Source organism: Paralichthys olivaceus, chromosome 5 (genome assembly GCF_024713975.1).
Source record: "Paralichthys olivaceus isolate ysfri-2021 chromosome 5, ASM2471397v2, whole genome shotgun sequence".
Classification (NCBI taxonomy): Eukaryota; Metazoa; Chordata; class Actinopteri; order Pleuronectiformes; family Paralichthyidae; genus Paralichthys; species Paralichthys olivaceus.
The window spans coordinates 11,192,677-11,220,298 of record NC_091097.1 but is presented as its reverse complement, the minus strand read 5'-3'; the positions used below and the strand labels follow the sequence as shown (position 1 = coordinate 11,220,298).

Sequence of the window (27,622 nt, the reverse complement as noted above, 5' to 3'; positions counted from 1 at the left end):
TAATTGAGCGGCTGTAACGAGATTAGGATAAAGGGAGAGGATTAAAGCCGGAGGCAGCTGCTCTCAGCTTTTACCTTAGACACAAGGGGGGGACAGAGAGGTCCGAAGAAAGAGGGGGTGTCAGTATTACGCAGGTTAAGGGAGATGGAGAAAAAAGACTGGATGTATTCATAGTACTTCAATTTCAGATTGACTCAAACAACAGTAAGAGATCAGTAATTACAGACGCGAGTAGTTTTGAGCAGCAAACAAAATGCATGCGGGCATTTCATGTAATGTAATCAGAACATCACACTTTCCGAGAAAATGCTCTTTGGCAATCTGGTTTCATGCTTCTCATTGGCTGGGTTGGAACACCATCTCCCTCCCCACCCCTTTATACCGTGCTCAGTCACACACCAGGAGGTAAACCTTGCTCATGCTCCTTTAAAGCCTGTCACTCCGCAATCTGGACCTGGCCAGGATAATCCCTCAATCCAAGCGCTGGAAGCCAAGTAGCCATGAGGCAGCACAGATTCTGCTCGGAGGCTGCCGGTTTATAAAAGTGGTCAGAGGCCTAAACGAAACACGGAGAGGAAAAGGCTAAGAAAGGTCACACAGTCTGGCCACAAATCCATTCTTTGTTTTCTGGAGTTGCCTGTTCTTTCTTTCTTGTGGATTTTTGCTTGAAGACAGAGAAGAAAACCCTGTTTGGATTTTGGCACCATTCTTTAACTGTATTTGGCACCTGTGTAGAGTGGACAGACCAGAATCAAATCTGCACATCTGAGTTGAGGAGCGTGAGAGAGAAGTTGTTGTTGCCCTGTTTCTGAGCTGGATACTCAGAACTGCCCTGTGGTCCATATAAAGAAGTGAAAGCATCTGAACTGCAACCATTGGCTACAGGACGAACTCAGATTTTAAAGAAAATATCTATTTGGAAAATTGAGTTGAAGAGGGGATAAAGAAAATAGGAAGCGGTGCAGAGTCAGTTCTAGAGAATGTGTGACTGTCGCTTGTTGTCACTCAAACATCATCCGGGCCTGTGTTGGTGTGAGTTACAGGGGGAAGGGTGGAGAGTGGTTGTCACATAAACGCCCTGTCTGCCTCACCACAGCTGCTCACTGGCTCTGAGCGGTGTTTGTGGCCAAGCTCTCACTGTACAGCTTTGACCAGAAGTGAACAGGTGTGCGAGGGAGTGGTCAGGTACAGAGAGGAAGAAGTGTGAGGAGGGAAGTTATTTAGATGATGCCATCCATACAAACCCTCCTCTGTCAGGTCACATCCTCATTTGGGTCATCTGGGAGATTAAGGGCTGATAAAAATATTTTCTGCCAACCTTTCACAGTTTTCATGCAAGGGATAAGTGCATGATCCTGAAACTTACTGGAAACCACAGGACCTTTCTTCATAAGAGCAGAATGACTTACCATATGCCGTCATTGTTTCCTGTTTTGGGTTTGTGTAAAGTTCTTGGGTATTTTCATCTTGTCTAGTAAAAGCTTTGGGGATTTTCAGAGGATAGATGTTTCTTTGAGGCTGGGGGCTGTTTGAGACCTCCAGCATAGTCGAGGTGTTGCCCAGTCGACGGTGTGTGATCCCTGGATACAGCTCCAAGCGTGTGGAGCCTGCAGTGATGCTGATGTACTCCCTCTCAGCCCAGGAAGCAGACCTGGCTCTCTGTCGCTGTGGGGATGGCGTGGAGACGGCGCTGCAGTACGCCAAAATGTGGTGCCGCTACGCCAAAGACCTGCTGGCCTGGATGGAGAAGAGGATCAGCTTGGGTAAGTGCCCACATGCAGCTGGATATAGTGGTGAAAGGAAATAGTGGTGTAACATGCAACAGCTGTGGCACAGGAAGAGGAGCATGTCATCCACAAATCAGAGGGTCAGTGGTTCAGGGGTTTTGTGTGTCCTTGAGAAAGACACTGAACCGTGACTGAGATTTGTTATAGAAGACGTCAATTTACAAGTCCTTTACATCCAAATGAATGCTGTGCCATGTTTCTTAATCAAGTGCATGAAAATATAAACTGCACCCTACAGAAGGGATAAATGTGGTGCCAATCATAAAAATAATCTACATTATTTATTCAGTACTATACAATGGATAAATGAAAAATGCACATGTTCTGTCTTTACATTATAGAAAGTCCAGAGCATGAAAATCGTTCTCTCCACCAATATTAGTCTTATAAAAGTATTAATATATTAGTATTATTTATGTGTTTACAGTTGTGACTATTTGTCATTTTGTGTAAGATCTTGTGTCTTTTTCCCACAGAGTTTGAGCAGGTGAGAGAATGTTTAAGTTTTGAACTGTAACAAGAGGCACATACGTTTCTAGAAAAGCAATACATATGCAATACATCAGGCCTCAGGAGAGCAGATTCCCAGTCAATGAAAAAGCAACAGACAAAATCCTTCAGGCGTGTTTGAGAGTTGACTGGAGTGGCTGTAGCACCATGTTATAACATGCCATAACTTAGCGTGTTATATGACTCAGTGAGGATGTCTGTGGGTGGTTCAGTCACCCCAGTGAGCTGCACTCTGCGCACACACACACACACACACACACACACACACACACACACAGAGGAGGGATTAGAGGGCAGATTAGCTGTCTCGGGAACGGTAATAAAGAAGATGGGGTGCCTTTAGAGAGTATAGACAGTGATAACCCTGGTATCAGCCTGCACAGGTGACCAGTGTCCAGACTGGGAGTGTGCAAGTCTTTCTGGCAGTGATCAAAATATAGAGGAAGGTCTTCAGCTCAGCTGTGTCAGGAGCAGTGACGTTGGGTGGAGCTCAACCCCAAACTACTGTTGATTAAACGTAGTAAACAGCAACAGTAGTGTTCCCATTTTTAAAGAGCAGTTTGATCAAGAACCACTGTCAGAGTGCTAGAATTAGGTTATGATCTATTCTGAAGTAAGGCCAAATTATCTAATGGTTATCTTATTGTAATAATTTCCTGTTGTGCAGCACTTTGTACTTTGTGCTCTAAAAATAAAAGAGTTCACTTCCTGTTGTTATTCTTGTTAATTCCAGCATCTGACAAAAAGTGCTGACCAAGACTGTAGCAAATCACTTCCACTGACGTGGTCAAAATGCAAATAGAACAGATCCACAAGGCTAAGGGTCTTGCTTTACCTCCGAGAGGTTTGATTAGCTTTTCAGTAAATGTCAGGGTCATCTGAACGGACATGGAGGCTGTAGATTATAGCATCAATTTGTTCAGAAATAGAGCTTTAAGCATCATATTGAGGCAACATACTAATAGCAATAATAAATATTGTGGTTTCTGTCAGTACTGTGAGAATATTCTGTGAATAATTTAAATTGAAGAAAAACTCAGCAATGATTTTTGTTGACAGAACAAGAATTTGCAAAAAATGTGATAAAGACAGCCGAGGGAGCAAAGGTCAACGTGGCACAGCAGGTACGACTTTGTTAACTGGATGTGTGATTCCAAATGAGATGTTGTAGTGATTATCTCAATGTTATTATTTACTATGTAAAAACTGTCTAAAGTTGCTTTCGCCTGTGTAGGAAATGATGCCTCTGCAGTACATCTACACCATGGCGCTGGAGCAAGACGTCAAGAACAGTGTGACCTCAAGAAAAACTTCTGAACTGCTGCACAACCGCTGTTACCAAGTACGGAAATCCACAGCACACTCATTCAAAATAGGCAAGACTGTGGCATGACTGTGTTTAATCCAATATCTGTGACCGTTACCATCCCAAAGGCCATGGCTGCCAAGAAGAATGAGATCGACAAGTGGCGCAGAGAGTTTAAGGAGCAGTGGGCCAGAGAACAGAGGAGGATGGTGAGTGTCAGTTCCCAGTGACTGGATGTCTGAACGAGCATCTACAGCAAAATATTACAAACCCCATGAAAAGAAAGATCTGTCTGTTATGACAAACTAGTGTGTGTGTGTGTGTGTGTGTGTGTGTGTGTGTGTGTGTGTGTGTGTGTGTGTGTGTGTGTGTGTGTGTGTGTGTGTGTTCATTCAGAACGAGGCAGTGACAGCTTTTAAAAAGGCTCGGCAGCAGTACTTCCAACGCTGCGATGAGCTAGAAAAGGCAAAAGCTGTCTCTGCTAAAGCTTTGGACGACACAGCTGGAATCAAAACACTGGACAAGAGGAAGAAGTCTAAAGATGAAGCGCAGACTAAGGTGAGTTTCCCCTTCATGCACCACATCAGTGCAAAGAAATGCAGAAGTAAAGGACAGCTTATACTGTTGTGTATTACAGGTTCTCTCATAGTGTATGATGATTCACAATACAATTCAAGAGTATTGATACGTATATGGGGCTGTACAGCATGTCACAGGTCTCCCCTCTGTGTCCTCCAGGTGCTGGAGGCAGAGCTTCTGTACAGACAGTGTGTGAGCGACGCCAAGATCCACCAGGAGGAGTTAGTGAAGGTCAAAGAGAGAATTATTTCCCACATCCGCAAGCTCATCTGTCAGGGAGACACAGTGCTCAAGGAGGTTGGTATGAAATCAAGGAAACTAAACATTTGACCCTCTGCCAGCTCGATATATATGTGGAATATAAAGTAGGGTGTATGGTAGGAATGTCATGACCGTGTGACAATTTCAACACATCTGCCATCTACATAAAAAACTAAAATCACTTCTTTGTCTCCACATCACAACTCTGCATCAGGCCTTCGTCAACATGTTTTATTACCAGCGGCAGCAGACAGAGGCCGTTCCCCTCGGCTACCACAACCTTGAGCTGACCTGCAGGTCCCTGGAGCCCGGCGAGCCGTACCTGCTCTACGTCTTCAGCAAGCCTCGTCTCGAGCAACCTCTCCAAGTCTTCTGCTTCCAGGAATATGTTCCTCCGTGCAAAGGGTACGATGATCACCTGTTCACCAATTCTTGTTCACTTAGATGTTTAAAGGTCGGTCAGTTCAAATAGGATAATGTACTTCTAATGAAACTTGATTCATTAAAAATATGGATATGTTTTTTTTTACTTGAAAGGAACAGACGAAAAACCAGCTCCACTCTCAGCTCTCAGCAGGACTCCTCACCTATGACAGATGACAGTCCTTACAGAAGACCCAGTGATGGCAGTAAGGACTCCTCATTATTGTACATATGTGACAATATTAACGGAAATATTCCTCATTTAGCTTTAATGTGCATTTTCTTGTGTGTTGTGATGTATTTCAGGGAAACCAGGGTACAGTGACAGTGAGAGTTTTGGGGGCAGTTTAGAATCTCTCTCCAGCCCTGGTGAGCCCTCCTCGGTTTCCACAACTTTTCATTCAGAAGCATATTGAAACCTGTGCAATGGATAACCTTTTTGATTTTCATGCTCTTTTGTCTTGGCTTTGTATGGGAATGCACAGCTCACAGTAACAGGAGGTTACCTAAAGTGGCATCCACTTTGACTCTGTCATTAGACGACCCGGACGACCGGGATGTGGCATCAGAATCAGGTTTGTTACTGGCTTTTCTCTAATGTACGGAATACTTCTTTACTTACAGCACCACACAATGGGAATCAAACTGCACTCTTCACTCCTCTCTCTCTCCCCCTCCCCAGAGTGCATTGATGGGCAGCCATTCAAAGTGCGCATGCCCTCCCGAGCTGCACTGACACACCGACTCAGGAAAATGAAGAGCAAGATGGTGAAATGCAAACAGTGTGACACCTACATCGTTGTCAATGGGGTCGATTGTGAGGAGGTAAGAGGCCAAATGGTGGAGATGATGTACCGAACATTTGTGAGGAGCAATGTGATCTAGTGTCATCTCTTCTGTTCTGTGACTGCACCCTCAGTGCGGACTGGCTTTGCATAGGAAGTGCATGGAGGTGTGTCAGCTAGAGTGCGAGCAAAGGAGAGGGACCATCTTCGGAGTGGACCTCTCTCTGCTGCCGCGCGACAGGCCGGACGAGGTGCCCTTCGTGGTGCTGCGCTGCACGTCTGAGATCGAGAGTCGCGCTCTTTCCATCCAGGTACTGATCACCAGATACCATGGCGACCAAAGTGTAAAGGCTGTCGAGTGTAAGCTGTGGTTTGATAACCGTTTTCTCTTTTTCTCTTTGAGGGGGTGTATCGAGTGAGTGGGTCTAAGCCTCGAGTCCTGAAGCTCTGTCAGGCCTTTGAGGTGCATAAGGAGCAGGTGGACCTCTCTGACCTCTCACCTCATGACATCACATCCATCCTTAAGCACTTCTTGAAGGAGGTACACAAATGACCGCCACGTGAGCTTTATAGAATTCAACAGGCGGATTGTTGATGTGGATTTAAGATCTGAAAAGATTCTCGATATTATCTCTTCCAGCTCCCAGAGCCCTTAATAACCTTTGACCTGTACAACGACTTAATTGCTTTGGGGAGGATCATTCAGAACCTGAGTGAACGGGAGCAGGCACCAGACACTAATGAGATAATGGACATCATTCACAACCTGCAGAAGCTTCTACAGAAACTTCCTCAGTACTGCTACAGCACCTTGCAACATTTGATGTCTCACCTACAAAAGTGAGCACGTAGTAACAAAAATGACTATTAGAGATAAGGCACGAACTACCCTTGAGATTTCCTTGAACATGTCCGCTCCCTGTCTTCACAGAGTCTCAGAGTGCTACGAGAACAAGATGTCCCCCAGCAATTTGGGTATTGTGTTTGGGCCAACGCTATTGCGCCCTCTTGTGTCTACGGACATGTCAATGGTTGCTCTGCTGGAGACCAGCTACCAGGCTGCACTTGTGGAGTTCCTCATCAAACACCATGACACAGTGTTTGGCCTTCAGCCGAGACCCGTTACGCCGCCTCCACCAGTCCCCACTGCACCTCTCCCAGAAACCCCACCCAGAGCTTCCTGCCACCTGGATGGGGACATTTACACCGACCATAGACATGAAAACTCCACCAGAGAGCGTCCACGCTCACTAGAAGTAAGTACTGCAGTCAGTAATCATTCAGGACATTGCAGTAACCTTTATTTGACTGCAAAATTGAGGAGCAGTTGCCTCGCATGCACATGACGATAGATAGAGTTTGGACTTGAGCTACTTCTCCTGATTCATTTACCTGTTGTTTAAAGAGCATTAGCACCTGGAGCTCTGGTGCACCTCCTCACGTTTATTCCGTCAGCATTAACACGCTGGACCTCTGCTGCATTTTCCACTGCTCTGCCTTCCTGAACTTTGACCTGTATGACCTTTTTTCAAGCTTTACTATATGGGCATTTCATTTCCATTGCTTACTGACCCCTCAGAGGTTTTAAAGAGGGTTGATGATAGGAACTACATAATCTGACTATTTGAAATGTTCCAAATAAGGTTTACTTTTGATATAAAATGGCCTGATTCGTCTTAAAATAGCTGTTCGTATAATTTTCCCATAATAATCACTATTACTAGTAGAGGGTTCAGATGTGGTCTGTAAACATAGAAACTCCACCACTCAATTTGTGTCATTCCAACAGAGTCGAACAATCAAGAGAGAGTCAAGCGAGGGTTATATATCTGACAAGTCTTCCTCCAATGAGGCAGTGGACCAGCTCAGCCCTGAAGCCAATGAGAGAGCAGGTAGGCGGGATGTAGATCAGTTACTCTAGATAGAATTGAAAACATAGTTCTGATGTCGTGGGTAAATAATTAGGTTAGGTTTTATCATTTGTACAATGGCTTGTACCTGTGTTGTTTGAGGGGAAGTTTAAACCTTGACGATATTCCTTGTACTTCTTCTGTAGAAGCAAAGAGCATCAGAGGTCTGTTGCAGTTCCTTTTTTGTTTCCTCCATCTATTTTTAGAAATGAGACTTCCTTCCATTCTTTTTGACTGAAGTCATCTAGTTTCATTCATCTGTAAAACTATGTAAATTATATGTGAGTCAGATTGTTTAGCTGCTTCGTGGGATTTTGTAGATGCAATTGATTTAGATTTATTTTAACTATGCTGAAGATGTAATACTCTCACATTCATTGTCAGAAACTGTGCTGATTCTGTGCTGACTCATGGTTACATTTTGACGACAAACAAGATAAAGGACATTTCTTTTTTTTCACTGCCCTCTGAGGTTTCATCTCTTCTTCACTGGCTTTACTCTTGCAGTATTTCAAACATTCTCTTCTTTGTGGCAACAACAGTATGCAGCTTCAAATATATCTATCAATATATCTATAAATTATACTCAACCTTCAAGAAGAACTCCATTTAATAATGAAAGTTGTTATGAAATTTAGATTATGTGTTTGCTAAGACTATACAAAATCAGTAACATCTGATTTTCTGCTTTTCTTATGAATCACTCGCTTGTTCTCCCTCATCTGTCTCAGTCCTGGCTATGAGGGGGGGGTCGACTGATCATCAGGGTGAGCCAGTGGGAGAACCAGACTCTGATTTGGGGACACAACCACGATATCGCTTCACGAGACAGCCTGTGAAGTATTACCGGCACAACAACCCAGGAACCAGGCTCTCCAACCCAGGTAGTGCAGCCAGACAGTCTCCAACACCAGTGAGGGCAAATCCAGGGAGCGCCGACAGCAGCCGCAGCTCCTCCCCAGAGCCTGCGGACCAGAGACCTCCCCAAAGGTTAGACGTCCACTTTGAGAACGCTCACCTGCCCCTCCAATCCGACATTGCTGCAGAGAGTAAAATGGATGTTCCGCTGAGCCCCCGTGAGGTTGTGCAGTACATGTTGGGACTGGATTCAACATTTTCATCACCTGTTACTGTGACATCATCCGGTACGACACAGGGGGCCTGTCAGGAGGTGGCAGCGGCCGGGTGTCAAGCTGCTCTGAACCCAGATCTGTCCAAAAACAGACAGAGCTCTGGACAGAGTCAGGCTCTCTGTCACTCACCGAAGACTTTTCCTACTGAGCACAACCTGTCTGCACCGGCCCAGAAGATCCTGTCCGGTCTGAAGCTGAGACGTAGCTACTCGGGGAAAGATGAGCAGCTCTTTGTCTGAGGACAGATCCTAGATATCAACATTATTGTTTGTAATCAGCATTTAATGCATTTATTAAGAATAAACTCCTCCTGCATTTTACACACTGACAGCTCCCTTTTAACAAAAAGTATAGCTGTTTTCAGGAAATTACCTCAGTGATGGTTCCATTACCAGGAAGGTACCAGGATGCCACAGCCTTATTCCCACTAATCCTCTTTACGATTTTGATCTGTTGACCATCCAGCTGTCTGATATCCACAGGGACCAGAGAGATTCTTGTATATATCAGTTTACTTCTGCATTTGAATGTAACAAACATGATGCAGGTTAAAATATGTAAATCAGCACATATGTTCCAGTTCCTGTTGGTTTTATCCCAAATGATCTTCAAAACACAGATGCCATCATGGTGTGTTTTTAAAGTAAAGTGGATCTTTTTAATGTTTTATTGGCTCCACACTGAAAATAATAGAATCCAAGATAACCCTCTCTGTCAGAAGTGTCTATGTATTACTTGGGCTTCACGCACCTTTTCTGTTTCAACACAAGAGGGCGGTATGTGAGTGTGGAGGGGAAACCTGCCAGCACAATAGTAGAAAAGCAATAAACCATTTAATTTCTGATTGCAAGCACAGTGTTTTGGGATTGTGACTTCTATGACGTCAACCTTGTCCTCCCTGGATGAAACTCGTCCCTGGACATGATGGTACAAAGTGAGTGAACATTTTCTGATTCAATCATGGTTGATTATAAATCTCATCTTCATTTGCTTTTGTTCTTTTCATAATAGTTCTACAAATTCAGGCAGTTCGTGCCATGACGGATCATTATCCAACTAGAAGCGGATTCATCTCCCTTTTTAAAAAATTGCCCCTTTAAGGTATCTCTCTCTCGCTCTCTAACCTTGAACACAAATGTGAAATCATCCCCATCTGAGCCATCAATAGGCTGCATCATCGCTCATCTTCCCTCATCATCTTCCGCACCTTCTCCCTCCCTCCCTCCCTCCCTCCCTCTCTCCTTCCGTGTCTGTCCATCTCCTCCCTCTGCGCCTTTTTACGCACAAAACAAGTCGGAGCGCGCACACACGGGCTGGCTGGAGACAAGCGGAGAGAGACAATAGACAATAGTTTGGGTCATCATGGTGTTTGGATTTTTATCGTAGGCAACAAGCATGCGCGCCGGACTGTGAGGTACAGGTGAATTCGTCTGGAAACGCGTGTGTTCGTTCACCGGCCGAAACTTTTCCCCTTGCGCGTTTTAATGTTGCCAACCGAGATTTCAGGAGGAGTGTGTTTCACCTCAAGGTAGGACACAGGTTGTCAGCGGGTCCGGGACTTCAGATCTCCATGTGATTGTTTTTGCGCATTGAAAACGTGCTTCTTTTTCCCACAGCAGCTTTTACGCAAAGGTTTATTGTTATTTTGCGTAAAAAAATGGTCAGGATAAAAAGAAAATGAGAGATGAAGTCACAGGGACGCTGTCTGGTGAATTATATGTGCTTTCTTTCAATCGGCCTAGCAACACCAATCAGTAGCAAAAGATAATGTAGAATAAAGACAGTTTGATTGTTCTTTTTTATTATACTGTAATTTCAAATATTCAGTTTCAAACACTTTCTATAGATGGAGACTGTATGACGCTGGGGGTGTTGCAGATTCATTTACAGTTTGACCAAACAGGTATGATGTGTTACAACTCAACATCATCCAGTTTTTAATTATAATAATTGTGCTTTTTGATTTTGATGACACGAAGACATTCTTGGCATAAAATAGCGTTTAAATGAAACCGTCATACAACACATTTCCTCTGCTCGTCATAATATTGATTCCTGAGAGCAAAAATAATGGTTATAAAAAAGTTTCTCACTGTTTATTTCATTGCATTTTGAATGTATTGATCCTATTGATCCTCATATATAAAAGATTAACTTCAGGGTGATTGTATAGCTCTAGGTCCTGAAGGAGTTAGTTTATATATATTCATTATTATTATTGAGTATCGGGCTGTCAGTCTTAACATCTAATTATGGATGTATCTCACTATTGTTTCTGTAATGTATTCAACCCGCAATTAGGGAAAATGCCATATCAGATTAGTTGTATTTACATAATTCATTTGTTTTATTTGATTCCTTAATTTTCTATGGCAATGTAGAGACCATCCAAAAATCAACAGCCCGTTTTATATTTACTTGAAATATACAAACTACAGGCCTCTAAAGTGTGGGTGAAAAATCTGATGGATATCCCAAAAATACCAAAACAAGAAATTATATCATTAATAAAAGTGTAAGCTATTTTTGGAATATATTGTTATATTACCGTAGTTTCTAAACACCACACAGTGTTATGAAGACACAACAATAAATATAGAAATATTAAATTAAGAGAATAATTTTTATCAATATTTTTTCTGTTAAATAATCCTTGGATTTGTTGTTTTTTTGTTTGAATGAATTTTGTTGGATATTAAAATGCCGTGAGTCTTTTAATGCTCAAGTCACGTTGTGCAAAATCTGTGCTCTGATACAAAAACAAATTCCCTTTAATTGAATTATTGAATTGAATTTTTTCAGGAGAAGCTTTAAAAATATATAGTTTTAATTTCATAATAATTATATTGTATAAACTTTAGCCTACACAAAAATATTAAGAATTCCATATAGGCTACGGTTATTTTTTGAAACGGCCAAGACAGATACATTGTTTATGTAAGAAAATAGGCCGGAGTAGTTTTTTAAATATTTTTGTGTATTAGTAACAAATTTCCATTTCTATTTTACTAAAAGTGTCGAGTGATATTTAAAGGCTGACATAAACTTTTAAAATTCCAGTTGACTATAGTTAGGGCCCAAGCATACGCCTCCATAACGTGCTAATACTCATGTAATTTAAATGTTATTCATTGCAATTACAATTTTATGAAATTATCAGAGATGTGTGGCTCGTATTTTGAATTCTTAAAATTTCATTAGGTCGTTTGTTATTTTTGCCTTTAACAACAAACCAAGGTCTGTGTGTGTGTGTGTGTGTGTGTGTGTGTGTGTGTGTGTGTGTGTGTGTGTGTGTGTGTGTGTGTGTGTGTGTGTGTGTGTCAGTCATTCTATATATGGATCTAAATGATGGGAACTTGAAATGTTGCTCAACACCATATATGGGGTATTTATAGGCTTATTATATTATCAAGGCTAAATGTGTGAGCACCGCCCATTTTTATATTATTTTACATTTTATATAATAAGTTTCTTGATTTTTCCATGTCGTAGCCCACTGTGGTGGACCAGCTGACGTCCTGCATGTTTCTGTGTCTCCCTGCAGCGATCACACTGAGGGAAGGAGAGAAGGGATGAAAACAGAGGAGAGCCAGCAGTCCTGTCTGCAGCAGCCTCCATCCTCAACGCCTTTCGGTGAGTGACCATGTGTTGCAGACGAAATCAAACTCCCATGAAAAACATCCAAACATCATCCCCTATATATGACGCTGAAGAAATCCCTGCAGGAGTATTATGTGCGTACTTGGAGTAAAACATTGTGACAAAGGGATCTTGAAGAATGACAAAACAAAACGCGAACAGTTATGGAAATATTTGAGAGAAAAAAGTAAAAAAACAAATAAGTGTAATTTGAAGTTGCTTTTGCTGTGTGTAATACAAAAGAATTAAAAACAATAAAAATGTCATTCTAGAACATATAATGGAAATACTGCAGATTGTAAAAAATAAAAATAAAATAAACCTAAACTTGCATTTAAATTAAATAATAAGAAATAATTTATTTGCCCATTACGCTCTGCACAAGTGGGGGACTCTGCGTAATAAGGTTATTACAGATGCTTCACTTTTCCTGTGGAGAAATGTGTCACAATCTAAACTTAGGGTTTTAATGTGTCGTGTTTTGGAGACTTGGACTCAAGTCAGCGGTATTTTTTTTTAAATATTCTGGGTTTTTGTTCGTGTCCTGCATATTCAGGTCCGGAGTACAGGCGCGGGGGAGAGGTGTGCGCGGGCTGCGAGTCTCCCATCGCCGACCGATTCCTGCTGCGCGTGAACGAGCGCTCCTGGCACGAGACCTGTGTCAAGTGCGCCGTGTGTTTGAGCGCGCTCACCGGGACCTGTTACTGCAGGGACCGTCTGCTGTACTGCAAGCACGACTATGAGAAGTAAGAGTACACACACACACACACACACACACACACACACACACACACACACACACACACACGTTAGGTTCTCTTCTGTGGTTTGGAATATGTGGTGCAACGGTGGAATCCTTTAGTGGAACAACATGGTCATCTACCCCACATGTAAAATAGTTTTGGTCCAGATTTGTCCCACACTGCCTCACTGCATGTCATCCGGCCCACACATCTCTCCAGACCTGGGCCACAACTGAAGCCATAGCAATGCTGCATTTCAACCTAAGGTGCCAAAGGTGCCACTTGAGTTTCACATCCAGATTACAACTGGTCCAGAGCCCTGCATGTTCGCTGGAAAACATCCCACACTTATTTTGGGATCATTTGGGCCACATTTTCTATATTACAAGTGGGCTGCACTTAAGGCTCAGGTCTGCTTGCCGTTTGGGGACAGGTTGAGAGAAATGTTCTGGTTATTTAAAACACATCTCCTCATTATTAAGCTGAGACCAGGCTGCTAATTCATTTTGGGGATGGAATTATTCTTTCACCCCAAATTCCAATTTTCTCAACAATGTTGAATCTGCAAAGAAACCAGTGACTGCTAAACTAAAGATTGTGTCACAATTATACAAATGCTCAAGCAAAGATCCAGTTTCTCACAAGTGTGTGTATTCAGTTCAAGAGAGAGTGACTTCTGCCCTGGAACCACACTCTCATCCAATCAAAGACAGTGATGTCACTCCACCAGTGATGTCACTCCACCTCCTGGAAGCTAAATTCCCACGAAGACTAAATTATGTTTTTCAAGTTTCCGAATTTGCCCCGTAAAGTTTGAATGACATTGATGTGATCACTGTTTACACAGTTGTATGCAAATGAGGTCAGTTTGTGTTTGTAACACAAACAAATCGAACCCACGTATTCCTTCAAATAGATTTTCCTTTATTGGTCAAGTAAAACATGAATTCAAAAAAGTTTTGGGAGAACTGACAAAATAGTGGTTTTCTTATGATAGTCTGAAAGTGAGTTTGTCTGTGTGAGGAACCACTGAGCACACTGCTAAATGAATAAATACATAAACAAGCATGAATCTGGAACAAAAAATGAAAGAAAAGAAAGAAAGACTTCCCAAAATGATCATCCAACTGTTGCTGAGCAAATAAATAACTTTGTTGAGACCGGTGGAGTATTTTCATTGTCACCCTAAGATCACAATTGTGATTAAAGGGATTCAGACTAAACACAACAGTGCCGTCACGGCGATGCTTTGATTTCAAACTGCTTCAGATTGGAAATTCATGTCTGACACCACAAGTAGCTATGATGTCTTCAGGGTCCCCAAAGTGTGAAAGTGACAAGTGTGACTATGATGAATGGAGATTTTAGAATTCTTAAATTTCAAAACATCAAAATGAACTGTCAACATTTGAGTGTAAGTGAGATGCAGAATTAAAATGAAGTTGTATGATGATGATATAGAATATAGTGATGTCAGACAGAGTGTAAAATCATCTGTGAAGCCATTAAGATGTAAAGGGGATTTAAGGAACTAATTAGTTTCGAATCAAAGCTGCTCCCTGATAAGAGTTGTAATAATTTAAAGATTCAAAGTCTGAAAAAAAATGTCTGGACGTTTATGATCTAATTTGAATCAATAACACTGAATGCTGCTATTCCATCCATTGATAGTAATGTAATATACATCATGTGCACATGACACATTATTTTGCAATGTAAAACATAACACACACTTAATGCTTGCTTTATGATATGGAAGATGTACTGTGTCATGTGTGTGTGTGTGTGTGTGTGTGTGTGTGTGTGTGTGTGTGTGTGTGTTGAGAGGGTGTGCCTGCGATGGGAGCTCCAGGGGTGGACGGCTGAAGGACGAGCCTGCAGCTTGTTATCATTGTTTTGAAAAGTGTCAGACGGCATCCAGCAGCACAGACTCTCCCACTGTACCTGACATCTGGAGGAGAGAGAGAGGGCTATCGAAAAAGTGTGTGTGTGGTGGGGGTGTACGACCGGCTGATGAAAGTCCCATTGTGTGACGTTTATCTGGAAAAATGAGTGGGAAACGTGGAAGGAAAAATGAAGCACCGGGTTCATTTTCAGTGAGGGAATGAAAAAGCGTATTTGCTCTCCTCGTGTAATGAATGTAATTGCAGGCCCAAATTAATAGTCAGCCCTTCATTCACTATGGTGTTGATTTAGTCCCCTATACATTGCATATGGAGAGTCGCCTTGTTGTGTTGAGTCCGTGCCAGACTTGGCACACAGTACTGCCTGTGACCTTCGGCGGATCAGCAACAATGTCTCCTTGTTTTCCCTGCAGTCTGTCCATCAGCGCCTCACACTGCACACTCCTCCGAGCTCCCGCCCAGAGCAGGTGTGTGCATTGTGATAGAGAACCATGTCCAAGAATTTGGAATGTGCATCAGAATTTTAGAGGAATTTCTACAATTATTAGGGGTTGATTTCCTCTCTATTATTGGTTGCACTTTTGGTTCAGAGAGGCAGGGGCCGATTTCAGTTGCTTGTGTCTTGATGCATTGATATGAGCTTGATTTTGCATGTCAGGCATTAAGTTAATTAAATTACTGGTGAGGATTGTGTTGACAAAATATATGGTGTGGTAAGACAGCATCTTGCAGGCTTTTGAGCTCATATTGGTCCATTTCCATGTCTCCTTCACAGAGTATCTCTGGCTTGTCCAAATATTTTTAAATTCATCCTTTGCTTTGAATTACATCACCCAACACAAGCAGACAAGCTGCCTTCTCCTCCCTGACTCGCTCTCCTGCATTTAAGCAGCGAGCTACGCAATAGCTGAAAATGGAGAAATGCAAGTGAATGAAAATTGTGTTTTTTCAGGCAGATATCTGTGAGTTTTTTAAATCTATTCCGTGGAAGTGAAAAAATAAATGCAAGCTGATGTCTCTAAATTCAAATGAGAAAACAAATCTAATTTCAAATGTGACCCATCCCCCACCTGATTCATCCCGGCTGAACTGCCTCCGAGGCAAAAGTTTTTTTTTAATTCAACATTTGCATGTTCAATGTTTTCAAATCATACTTTGCTTCAAAATGATTCTAAACTCATCACTCCGCAGCTAAATATACCAATGTGAGGTTTCAACATATCAATAGACTTTATAAGGGGAAGCACATGGTTCTAATGTAGAATTATGCAGAATATAGGTTCAGTTCACATTCAGGTTTATTCCCTGAAGCTCTAGGTAATGAATAAGTGTACACACCCTACTGCCACTCATTATCCACGTTAAAGAGAAAAAAATAGGAGGTACTGTATGCCTTCAGTTTCCAGTTTCCCTGCTCTCAATCTGTTATGGAAATGAGGGGATTTAGACACAATAAACTCAAGTGCATCTTGTGGATTTATTTTTGTTTTGAAACCTCCAGAAATTCTCTGGAACTCCATCCTGTTATTGAGCAGATGTTCAGAATGAGGCTTTGGAGTCATTTTGAGGCAAGACTCCCCCCCCCACCACCACCACCACCACACACACACTCAAAATTCCCATCAGGATATAGTCAGGTGTCACTTTCACCGGCAAGATGAGCGGAATAATACAAAAATATGTATTATATTAGAGATCGGAAGACTGGATAGTAATTAGGAAAATAAATTATATAGGTCTAAATGAGACATGGTGGAAATTTGAGAATAATAAAATACATTAAAGCAGAGTGCTCTAAATTAAAACATTGATTTTGAGTAAAGATGACATTTTATTCTGATTGAAAGTAAGTTAGTAGGAATAGTGTGCACCTTCAGTATCCTACACTGTCCTTTTATACCCAGGCTCGACATCATGGTTCTTTGCCAAGCGGAGAAGTATAAGGCCAGTGTTCCTGGTCAAAAGTGTTGAGCCCAGACAGAATGGAGGGTAGCCCGGCTGTGCGGAGCCAGCGAGCTCCCTTGTAAGCCTTATAAAGGCAGTTTCAGCCGTGTGAAAGGCAGGTCACCGGGGTGGATATTCACTAAACCTCGGGTTTAATACCTCACTCTGTGGGGTGGAGGCCACTGAGACGACATCTAGGTTTACAAACCCTCTCGCTGCAGACAGAGAGAGGGAGACCCCACCACCACATTCATGGAATCCCCCCTCTGATAACTGGGTATATCTGTGGGTCTAGTGCGGACGGCCTCGCGCAGCATCCTCTCAGGTTCCAGTGCATCTATGTGGGTGAACTTCTGAGTCTTGTTCTTTCAAAAATACTCAGAATAGAAACTCTGTCTTCCACTCCTCTTATCCCTCCTATCCCTTCACCCCACCCACCATCTCTCTCCACCTCTCATCAGCTATGTCGTTCATCACTGTCTGCTTTGTAATAATATTTCTCTATTCCAAACCTCATTTCCTCCTTGTTGAGATTGATAGCAGCGATGACACCAAACAGTTTATCTCCCCGTTTATCCCTTGTTTTCTCTTAATCGCACCCCCCCCTTCCCCCAGGCAGCTCTTTGTGTCTCGGGATGGCATTGGGAGGAGGAGGAGGAGGTGGTGGTAGAGAGGCTGATTGGGTACAGTGCTAATTACCCAGCATTCTGGGGCTGTCCTGCGATGACAGGTCTGACACCGGGCTGCAGGGAAGTACTTGTAGAGAGAATTACGCAATGACATGTCAGAGAGACAATAAACCCATAGTCCTATCAACACACAGTTTTATTCATAACTCTCTGGCATATTAATTAATTATTTCAAATTTTAAACCCTTTAAAAGACACACAACTAAATAGAAATAAAAAGGTTTCCTTCTCATTTATAGTGTTGTGCAAACATGCAGATAACTTTGATTTTGTTTGCTCGGGTTCTGGAGAGAAGAAAGAGGAGAGTCAAATTTTGTTTGTGGTGCTCAAAGCTATGAAAATTTACATTAAAAAAATTATACTATATACCACTAAGGTGTCTTTTAAGAAAAACAATCATGATTTCTCATATTCTCAAAACCCAGGCAAATAGAACTAAAATATCAAAATGACTAGAAAGTGACAAAATGTAGTTTTCTTTGTCCCCTGAATAATTAAAGTTTGCGTGTCTTTGCGTGACTCATGGCTGCAGCTTCCTACAGTACAGTTTCTATGAATCCCAGTGAGAGGCTACACAAAACACATGTGGCTGCGAAACGTTTAAACACTCCTCCCTCACCCAGGAGTCTTATATTAGTCAAACCTGCAGCTCAACAGATGATGGTGGGAGGTGTGCCTCCGAAAGTTTTTGTGTTGTTAAGGCGTGATGTTGAGGAATGATTGGATTTCATGGTGTAAATGAAAGAACGTCAGGGCGAAATGTCACTAATGGAAAAAGAGAAATGGGATAAAAGAAGGTAAAGTCATGGTGTGTGAGAGTTTTGGGAAGGGAACAGCAGCAGGGACGGACTGATATTTGTCTGGGTGCATGCATGTGTGAGTGTGTGTGTGTTGGGGGGGGGGGTAATATTGCCACTGTTTTTGCATAATGTGAGATGAGACCCCATCATCTTTCCTCCCCCACAACAATTTTATAACAGACAGCTAATAAATGTTTCATGGCAGAACAAGCTGCTCGCCTCGGCTTTATTAAATCTGAGATAATAAAAGCAGAGAGGGAGAGGAAAAAAGAGAGAGAGAATAGGGGGTCGCACCAGAGAGAGGGAGAGATGGGGAGATCGGCGTAGACTTTTCTCAAATCGACTGGCTGTATCTCCTGTTTCTGGGGCAACGGGTCCCGCTGTCCCCCGCCGCCCCCTCCCCACCGCTTCCCGCTCCGCCAGAGACAGACAGGAAATGAGAAACGGGCAGACAGGATATTGCGTTCTGGTGGCCTGGGGATTAACTGTGTTATCTAAACTAACACACACACACGCGCGCCCACTCACTCACGCACGCAAACACACATCTATAGCCTCACACGTAGCGTTGATTCTCAGTAGCATCAGGTGTAGATGGCACACACCCAGAGACACATATCATGCAGACCATGCACGTCACGCAGGTTTTTAGTTGTTGCTTTACACAGGTACGTTACATCAGGAGTTGAATATTACAGGCCTCAGTGCTGCTCTCATGTAGAGCTGCTCTTATTATTAGTGCGAGCGATTTATCATGACATGTAACTGTGAGATTCAGAGAGTTGGTGCAGAAATGGCTCCAGAGATGTAAACCATGTGCTACAGGCCCTCGTGGTCATTACACAGATTTTAACCAAATTTGCAGGGCGTTCATTGAGCAAGAGACTGTTTATGTTTATGATGTTTCTCCATTGATGCGTGGATGGATACGTTGCACAAATGACAGCATCTGTCAGTGTTTTATTGATGTTTGTACCCAGGCACCTTATCTGTGTTTACACAAACTGTGCATATTTGTGCTAAAGCGTGCATGTGACTCTATATATACTTGTGTGTGTGTGCATCATGTGTGACTGTACCATATTATATGTGTGTGCGTGTGTTTGAGTGTGAGTGAGTGGTGGCAGGGGTAGCGAGTATTGTGGGGAATGCTGGGAGATTTTAATAACACAGAAGCAGTGCAGGGAGATTTAATAAAAGGAGATGATGTGATTACTGAACCCTGGCTCTGAGCCATTTTGCTTCACGGAGCAATATCCGCCGAAAGTGCACGCACACACATTCACACACACGCGCGCACACCCTTACACACATAGGCACACTCTTACACACACATCTAGGAAGTGGATGCTAAACAGAATACAACTTTAAAGTGAGGTTGTTGCATATCATTTTTCTTTTCGCATCTGTCACATGAATCCTTGGGTGCACCTTCATTTTCAAGGGGATGTATGTATGTGACACACACGCTCTGGTCATTCTGAACACATAATGCACGTGGGAACCACCAGCTACAGAATATTACATGTGGAGAGACATCATTTTATATCTTAAACTATGAGTCAGGAATTCAAATGATTGATCCCTGATGAGCCACAGTTCCAGAGTGAAGATGAGTCTAAGTTGGATTCTTCTGGCCTCTCTTCCGTTAAACGGTTCCAAACCTTAGGCAAACCAATACCTGTATAAATATTCATCAATTATGGAAGCAAGCACAACAACTGTAATCACTCTGAGACACATACATATTTATGGAACGATTGTGTTGTGGTCCAGACAGTGTCGTGCTTGTCAGAGCTCACAGGCAAAACAATGCCACATGACACAGCTTAGGGAGATGAGGAAGATTCTGTTATTCTGTTTGTATGCCTAGGATCTACAATAAAGCAAGCAAGCAAGAGCTGATTACACCCACCCAATACTTAGAAGACATTACCTTTCTCCGCCTCTCTGCATTTGATCTCATAATCAGTGAGTTTGTAATTAGTCGTGGCCCCAACCCCTTCCCAAATCCACAACGCTGAGCCTGAAGTCCCCTGCAGCCAAAGATCCTGAAGCTCTGTACATCACAAGCTCTCAAAGTTTACTGTTCTATAGTCGTCTGTCTGCACTTACATTTCTGCTTACAACAATAGAGAAAACTATAAATCCAAAGTCTTCTTCACACAACTGTGGAACCCATTTCCACCAATGTGATTTAGAAAGAAAAATGTAAATCATTATGATGAGGAACTTTCTCAAAGTAATGAAAAACCCTATTAAAGTAATGACTTATCTCAAACTGACTCAATATTTTAAAATAATGACTTAGTGTCTGAAAATAATGAAAAACCTTAAAATAATGACTTAATATATCATAATTATGATAAATTATTTAAAATAAAAGTCTTTTTTGAGGAAGTCTCAAATTGTTTAGGAAACAATGTCATTAGATTGAAAAACTATCATTTTTGAGACAGTCATTCATAATTTTGGTTTCATTATTATGTGATACAAAGTCATTATTTTGAGAATGTTTCTTATTTCAATGACTTACAAGATAAAAGAAAATTACACGGGTTTCCAAACAAAGCTGGTCTTTACTGCAGCTGTTTTAATTCTAATTTAAATTCCACTTTTCTGCATATTGGAAATGTCAGATATAATACAAACATCTTTTTCCCATCTAATTCCTGTTGCAATCAGAATCATGTCAAACAAAAAGCCACACATCTTCAAAACAATTGTTCTTTTTTTTTTTAAATCTCGAAATAGAAGTCTGTGTTGGAAATTGTGCAAAAATGTTGTGAAATAAAGAAATGATCAGGATACACGTATGAATGCAAAATATCAGTCATGGACAAGATTGTATAATTTTGTTGGAGAGGTAGAAGCAGAAATGACTTAATTCATGTCTTAATTCATGTCTTAATTCATGCCGCTGGTCTTCAACTATGTCCGTGGTGATTTATTGGAAGCTGCTCTCTGGTCAGGGCCGGTGTGAATGATACTTCTATTAGAGGGATTAGTCTGATCTACTTACAGACCCCCCTCTGTGGCAGTTGCCCCAAGTTGCCTTCATTTGCCATGTTGAGTAAATTCCTACCGTGCTGTGTACACCCCGATTAGGGAGTGTGGGACTTAACCAGCAATATCGTCAGTCTTATGCAAGCAGTCCTGTGGCAATTCTGTTGTGTTGTATTTTGTTCCCAATTAAAAGAGGCATTTAAGTTCTTGAAGCCTGAATGTGTTTGGATGGAGACTGAGGTTGCAGAGAGCACAGTTCCCTTCAGTCTCCTTTGTGGAATATGTCAAATATTTTGATTAACGTGCGGCGTCTTGTCGATTTTTTTCTGCAGTATCTTAAAGATTCAATGTAAAGTCTTGATAAGAAAATGGGTTGAGCAACACTCAGGCCCTCTTGGAACAGATTTGTGCAGGGATGCTTGTGGGGGGGACACTTGTGTTTGCGGTATGATGTTACGTTAGCGACACTGTCATTTGGGGAATTTTGGGAGCGTTTGGCAGATGGATTGAGAAAGATTAGCCGTGGCAGCTGTGTTTGGGACAGAATCACAGATTAGGAGCACTAATGTGCAGACCTGGCTCCTTCTTTACGCTCCAGATTTGGGCAGCAACACCTTCCTATCGCTCAGTCAGGGAGCTTCAACACTTTCGTCCCTTCCTCCACCTGCCCCACACACACACACCCCTACACACCCTCCCATCTTTCTTATCCAGTTTTGGTCTCGTGCACGTCTTGTTCTCTTGACTACCTACACCTTTGTGGTCCGGCTACCTTCATGTTGAAGTGATATTCTTGTGATCAAGTGTATGTGCACTTTCTTCTGATTGCAGGTGTGTTACACCACCATTATAATGATGGGTTATGGTTACTAGCCACATTTTAGACTAGGTATACTGAAACTGTGAGTGGGTGTGTGCAAATGTCTGTGTGCGTGCCTGGCGCATGCACGTGCATGTGTCTATGTTTGTGTGTGTGAGTATATGTGTTTTAGTGTGCATAAGTGAGAGGAGAGAGATTAACCCCATGCTATCCCCAATCCCTGGTTATGAGTTTACAGCGTCTGTCTGGCCATCGCACTGTTTAAACAACAATCTAATTAATCCTGTCTTTATTAGTTTCAGTGAACTGGGGAGGCAGGCTGGGAGGGCATGAGGGAGAACTGGGAATGCTGGCAGAAAATACCAGGGAGGGAGGGGGAGGAAACCAAGTGCAAGAGCAGGGATTTGAGAGGAATTTAATGGCAGAGACTTAGGCCTTGTGAATGGAAATAGGGATGTGAAGAGACGGTGAGGCAGGAGAGAAACCGAGGGGGTTATAACAGCTCTCAGGAGGAGAGAGATGGGGGGACAAAAGAAGGAAAGTAGTCGTGGAGAAATGCAATGGAGCTGAGAAATAATCTATATTAAGCTTTATTCATAATGTGGAATCAGCCCCTTAAGATGTGGATGGGATGTGAATAGACAGAGGTTCGCCCCTTTAAACAGATCTTAACATTTAAGGAATTAAAAGAAAAACTCACAACAGGGACCTCTCTTAACAGCTTTCTACTGCCACCTACTGTCATGAGGGAGAAAAGAAAATACAATGTAAAAACGCAGACTACTGTAATTCCTCTCAGCAGATGTTCACCTTGTTGCTCTGTGAATTGGGTAATGTTTCTACGACCTTTAATTAAGAGACTATGTTAATCTCCAGAATCATTGGAGCTGAGTGTAAATGTATCAAAGCCACCGTCTTTAATTATCTCTCTATTCTCTACTCCTTGACTCCCATCATTCACATGTAACCTCACTCTGTGTTCCTGCAGGCTGTTTGTGAGGAAGTGCAGCGCCTGCCTGCAGGTGATTGGACGCTCCGAGCTGATAATGCGCGTGCTGGGCCAGGTGTACCACCTGGGCTGCTTCAGCTGCTGCGAGTGTGAACGTCGGCTTCAGAGAGGTGATGAGTTTGTGCTGAAAGAAGGCCAACTGCTCTGCCGCATGGACTACGAGAAGGAGAGGGAAATGTTGGCCGCCATCAGTCCGACACCAACAGAATCAAGTACAGTACTCTTGTTCAGTTCAAAACCTGTCTGGTTTATCTGCACACATCTGCATTCTTTCTTTTACCGTCATGCAGCCAACATATTATTCATTCATCTCCAATCATATTCCACCACAGGAAACCAGTGAGCAGCGCCTGAAAGGCCTTTAAAGTACAAATAATACATCCATGCTTTTAGCTTATCTCGTTTAGACTATATGTTGCATACTTATATGTTCTGTCTTCTTATATGTTGACACCAGGGATCAGTGAGAATCTGCATTTCAATCCAAAATGAAAATAAAGTTGACTTTGACGATTACTCTTTGTATTCAGGGTTAAGTCTATAAGCACTTTCACACCTTAAAGGGATTGTTCACCCCAAAATGAAAATTCACTCATCAACCATGATGCCAATTTCGAGTCAAATTTGAATGTCAGGGCTTATGGTCACTTGAATAACACCAAAGAAGCAGTATGGAGGCATTTTATGTATTTTTCTGTTGTTTTTATACATTTAGTATAGTAGTCACCATTTACTTCAATTGTATTGGATTCGGCTGCAACACTGTTTCCCCCTGAAACTCCAAAAGTGTTTTGTGGACTCAAATACCCACCACTCCATCAGCATAGTGGTGAGTAGATAATGAGTGAATTCTCATTTTTGGGTGAACTATCCCTTTAACAAGTATCAGTCGATTTTAAGATCATTACTTTTAAAGCACTTCCTGGCTTTGCTCCCAGCTATATTGCTAAATTGCTCCTGAAATCCTGCAGACTCAGACTCAAACTTTGCTTTGAAAAGTTATATAGTGAACGGGATCTCAGACCCTTAGTGGGTCCCTGAGTCAGTGACATATAACACAACTATTTGATACAATATCACAACATAACTGCAAAATAGTATTTTAAAGTAAATTATACAAACTGTGTAACAAATGTAAATGTTTTAAGGTTTTTTAATTTGGTTTGATGTGTTGTACTTCATAATGTAGCACAGCACACAGATCTGAACCTTAACAAAAATTGCCATTGAACACTGAAGAAACTCTTACTTCAACTGGTCACTAACTGAGGACCACAACTTGCAGCAGTGTTAATTACTAGAGAATAAAAACCCTCTCAAACGGTCTGATTGTTTGTTGTCTGCTTACTTTCCTCAGTGAAAAGTGAGGATGAGGACGGTGGAGGGGGCTCCGGTGGGGGGAAAGCTGGTGATGAAGGCAAGGAGCACAAGCGCTCTAAAAGACCACGCACCATCTTGACCACGCAGCAGCGCCGTGCTTTCAAGGCTTCATTTGAAGTATCTGCGAAGCCTTGCCGCAAGGTGGGTGGACCAGCTTGTGTTATCAATGACAAATGCAATGTCTCATTGTTCTAGTGTCTCAAGATAAAACAATGGAACATCTCCCCCTGCAGGTGAGAGAGACACTGGCTGCTGAGACTGGGCTGACAGTACGGGTTGTGCAGGTGTGGTTTCAAAACCAGAGAGCCAAGGTTAGACTTTACTTGTTTTTTCATGAAGACATGTTTTAAGTCACATGTCAACATGCATATAGAAATTCATCACAATGTGATTGTGTCTCAGATGAAAAAGATCGCTCGCCGACAGCAGCAACAGCAGCAGCAGCAGCAGGAGCAGGAGCAGCTGGGAGGAACCAGGAGAGGACAGAGCAGAGGGGGCCGGCAGAGCAATGACGACAGTGAGGGTGAGAGCTTACACTGTCAATGAAGCATCAAGAAAAATAAATACATAAAAAAAAAACTATATGCTGTATATCTGTGTGACTAAGGGGATTCTTGTCCTCTATCAGATGGATCCAGTACTCATGGCATGGATGGGATACTGGGATATCCCTCTCTGCCACGTCAGCAGCTACTTACTCTGGACCCCAACATTTACGGTGGAGAGCCGTTTCGACATGGACTGACACCGCCGCAGCTGACCAGCGAGCAGCTCCACTCCTATGGTAAGACAGGAGGTGAAAGACCTTCCCCAAAAAATCCACATTTTGTCGTCTACCTTACCCTCATGATGGTCAAAACATTAATCCAAGGTCATGGGGCCATTCAAGAAGTTAGTCTCCGAAGTTGCAGCTGCCCCTCAAATCAGCTACATACAGGAGATTGCAATAACACCATCATCAAAAAAACCCATCAAGACCCCATACCACTAGTTCTCTGCTTCGTACTTTTAGAGGTTTGGTTGAAGACATCGAAATGCATGTGCATACACTTTGTTTGTCATTTTGATCATAAAAGAATCAGAGGTCCATTTCATTCGATGTAGGACCCCCTAGGTCCCTTTTGCCTGGGGCCCCCAAAGTCCCTTGAAACATTTACTGAGTTACAGTAAAATGGAGGCTGAGATTAAACTCTGAGGGCATATTGTCTGTTTTTCAAGTTCATTGGCTTTAACTGAGCAAAAAAATTATGCTTTCCATGTTCTTCCCATATTTTTCTGTGCTCTCTGGTACAGCTATGAAGACAGGTCCACTTCAGCTCTGCACACTCTCACTCTTTTCCCCTGCAGACTCAGAGACCGTGTTCCACGACCTGGACAGCGACGGGAGCCTCGGCCACCTCGGCGACTGCCTCCTAGCAACAGGGGACGGAGGTCTCCTGCCAGGGCGGGTGGGAAACCCCATCGACCGTCTCTACTCCATGCAGAACTCCTACTTCACCTCCTGACCCTTATAAACTCTCACCCTCTCCCCTCCCGATCCACCTTTCACCTCAGAGATGCAGCTAATGGAGTCAGTCCATCAACATTGCCCGTGGGACCGCTCTCCATGAAATAGCCCACACCCAAACACACTTCTGAGCTTCTATCACAGGCCGAGATTACACGTCAAGTCATATTACTTTGCAGCAGATTTGCATAAAGTCCCTACTGTTGTTTCTCGATAAGAATCATATGCTGGAAATACAGACACTGTAAATGTCCAAGATATGTTAAAGGACCTCAATTTCTTCTTGTTGTATTTATGTGATGTTCAATGAAACGCATTTCATGGCACTTCCAACAAAAAGCAAAAGACACCTATGAGACATACGAATATCTATATCATGAATTACAGGCGAAATTTGGTTGTTGAAAGTGAATTCATCAATCAAGTGACATGTATTTGGAGTCTTACGAGCAGCTAAGGGTCTAAATTAAATGAATACACTGCGTAAGTTCTTTTTTTTGACAGGACTAGAGATTGATTATTGTGTGTGAAAGACTGCAGCATATACAACACTGTATATGGATTGGCGTACAATTTTGCTCTCAGGTTAGTGTGTATGTTTATGTAACCTGAGCCATAACTCAGGATATTGTGCTGGATAGGATTACAATTTAAGTCGCCCATTGATTTCACAGATTGTAAAGAGGAAGAAATCAGATGTAAAATTATCATTTCAAACCATATTAGTTTTTGATAATGCATGTGAGGTATAATATGGACCAAAAAAATCCGATTTTTTAAGCATCTAAACAACACTACAGGGTCATTTGAAGAGCCTTATGCGGAAACAGGGTGGTGTAAGTTATTATTGCTTTTGCTTTCCCTTTTATTTTATCATGTAATTGCTAAGAAGCAGCGCAGCAAATGAACCAATAGATATCTAATGCCCAAAACTTAGGCTACTGGGTACATGATGATGTACTCCAAATGTAAACGTGAGTATGACTGTGTTACAGTTAATCGTTGTAGTCACTTTCTGTAATAATTCCTTTCTCAAACATCACAAATTAGATGTTGTTAGGTAGATATTTTGTACATTTTTCTGTGATAATCAGCAAATATTTAAACTGTAGCATGATATCTATGTGTCACAAAGTAGGTTTAAGGAAATAGCCTCCGAACTTAAGTTGAATAGCGAGTGTTTCCTGAAAAACGTTGGGATCTGACTCACAAGGAGAGGCAGAATAAAATAGGATTATAGGGTCGTACCTGTTTCATTAAGGTGCCTGTGATTGGCTACAGCTTGTGACATTTTTTCATGACTTTATGTTTGACTCTGATCACTGACTCATGGTATTTTTAAAGTGATATTTTTGTGAATGTAACTTATTTGTGCGGTATTTAGGCCAGATCCTGTTTTCCTTTTTTTTTGTTCAGTGACTGCCAGGTGATGTGCTTTGAATGTAATGTTGCCGTATCTTCAATACAATCTGCGGTTTCATCTTTGA

The 27,622-nt window shown here is 42.2% G+C and overlaps 2 protein-coding genes across 7 annotated transcripts in view; both read left to right on the top strand.

Annotated features, from left to right (window-relative positions):
- The window catches only part of gmip (GEM interacting protein), a 12,250-nt gene extending 2,706 nt beyond the window's left edge, over positions 1 to 9,544 (top strand). For 2 of the 3 annotated variants that reach the window (XM_069525380.1, XM_069525378.1), the window contains exons 5-21: positions 1,638 to 1,763; positions 3,357 to 3,421; positions 3,532 to 3,639; positions 3,732 to 3,812; positions 4,000 to 4,161; positions 4,342 to 4,479; positions 4,658 to 4,848; positions 4,981 to 5,072; positions 5,173 to 5,235; positions 5,352 to 5,441; positions 5,549 to 5,691; positions 5,786 to 5,962; positions 6,055 to 6,192; positions 6,292 to 6,491; positions 6,583 to 6,907; positions 7,441 to 7,543; positions 8,293 to 9,544. In XM_069525380.1, coding sequence (XP_069381481.1) covers positions 1,638 to 1,763; positions 3,357 to 3,421; positions 3,532 to 3,639; positions 3,732 to 3,812; positions 4,000 to 4,161; positions 4,342 to 4,479; positions 4,658 to 4,848; positions 4,981 to 5,072; positions 5,173 to 5,235; positions 5,352 to 5,441; positions 5,549 to 5,691; positions 5,786 to 5,962; positions 6,055 to 6,192; positions 6,292 to 6,491; positions 6,583 to 6,907; positions 7,441 to 7,543; positions 8,293 to 8,933 — 2,843 coding nt within the window. In that variant the 3' untranslated portion in view covers positions 8,934 to 9,544. The remainder of the gene's footprint in view (positions 1 to 1,637; positions 1,764 to 3,356; positions 3,422 to 3,531; positions 3,640 to 3,731; positions 3,813 to 3,999; positions 4,162 to 4,341; positions 4,480 to 4,657; positions 4,849 to 4,980; positions 5,073 to 5,172; positions 5,236 to 5,351; positions 5,442 to 5,548; positions 5,692 to 5,785; positions 5,963 to 6,054; positions 6,193 to 6,291; positions 6,492 to 6,582; positions 6,908 to 7,440; positions 7,544 to 8,292) is intronic. The other variant, XM_069525379.1, reaches the window with a different exon arrangement.
- lmx1al (LIM homeobox transcription factor 1, alpha-like) lies at positions 9,492 to 27,622 on the top strand. Of its 4 annotated transcripts, none has more exons than XM_069525384.1 (10): positions 9,531 to 9,628; positions 10,541 to 10,597; positions 12,239 to 12,327; positions 12,890 to 13,079; positions 23,228 to 23,460; positions 24,606 to 24,769; positions 24,862 to 24,939; positions 25,031 to 25,151; positions 25,257 to 25,412; positions 25,976 to 27,622. In XM_069525384.1, the coding sequence occupies exons 3-10, from the start codon at positions 12,267 to 12,269 to the stop codon at positions 26,131 to 26,133; spliced, it is 1,161 nt and encodes a 386-aa protein (XP_069381485.1). In that variant the 5' UTR covers positions 9,531 to 9,628; positions 10,541 to 10,597; positions 12,239 to 12,266; the 3' UTR covers positions 26,134 to 27,622. The 4 variants fall into 4 exon arrangements, with proteins under 4 accessions (XP_069381483.1, XP_069381485.1, XP_069381484.1 ...); XM_069525383.1 differs by lacking the exon at positions 9,531 to 9,628 and adding an exon at positions 9,980 to 10,222; XM_069525382.1 differs by lacking the exon at positions 10,541 to 10,597 and having other exon boundaries at positions 9,492 to 9,628.

What these genes read in the sequence shown, in the direction of transcription:
- lmx1al (XM_020094380.2), top strand. Translation starts at nt 10,179, where the DNA reads ATGTTGCCAACCGAGATTTCAGGAGGAGTGTGTTTCACCTCAAG. An exon ending in TGCAAGCACGACTATGAGAA is followed by an intron (nt 13,080 to 23,227) that starts GTAAGAGTACAC and finishes GTGTTCCTGCAG; the next exon opens with GCTGTTTGTGAGGAAGTGCA. An exon ending in TCCGACACCAACAGAATCAA is followed by an intron (nt 23,461 to 24,605) that starts GTACAGTACTCT and finishes TACTTTCCTCAG; the next exon opens with TGAAAAGTGAGGATGAGGAC.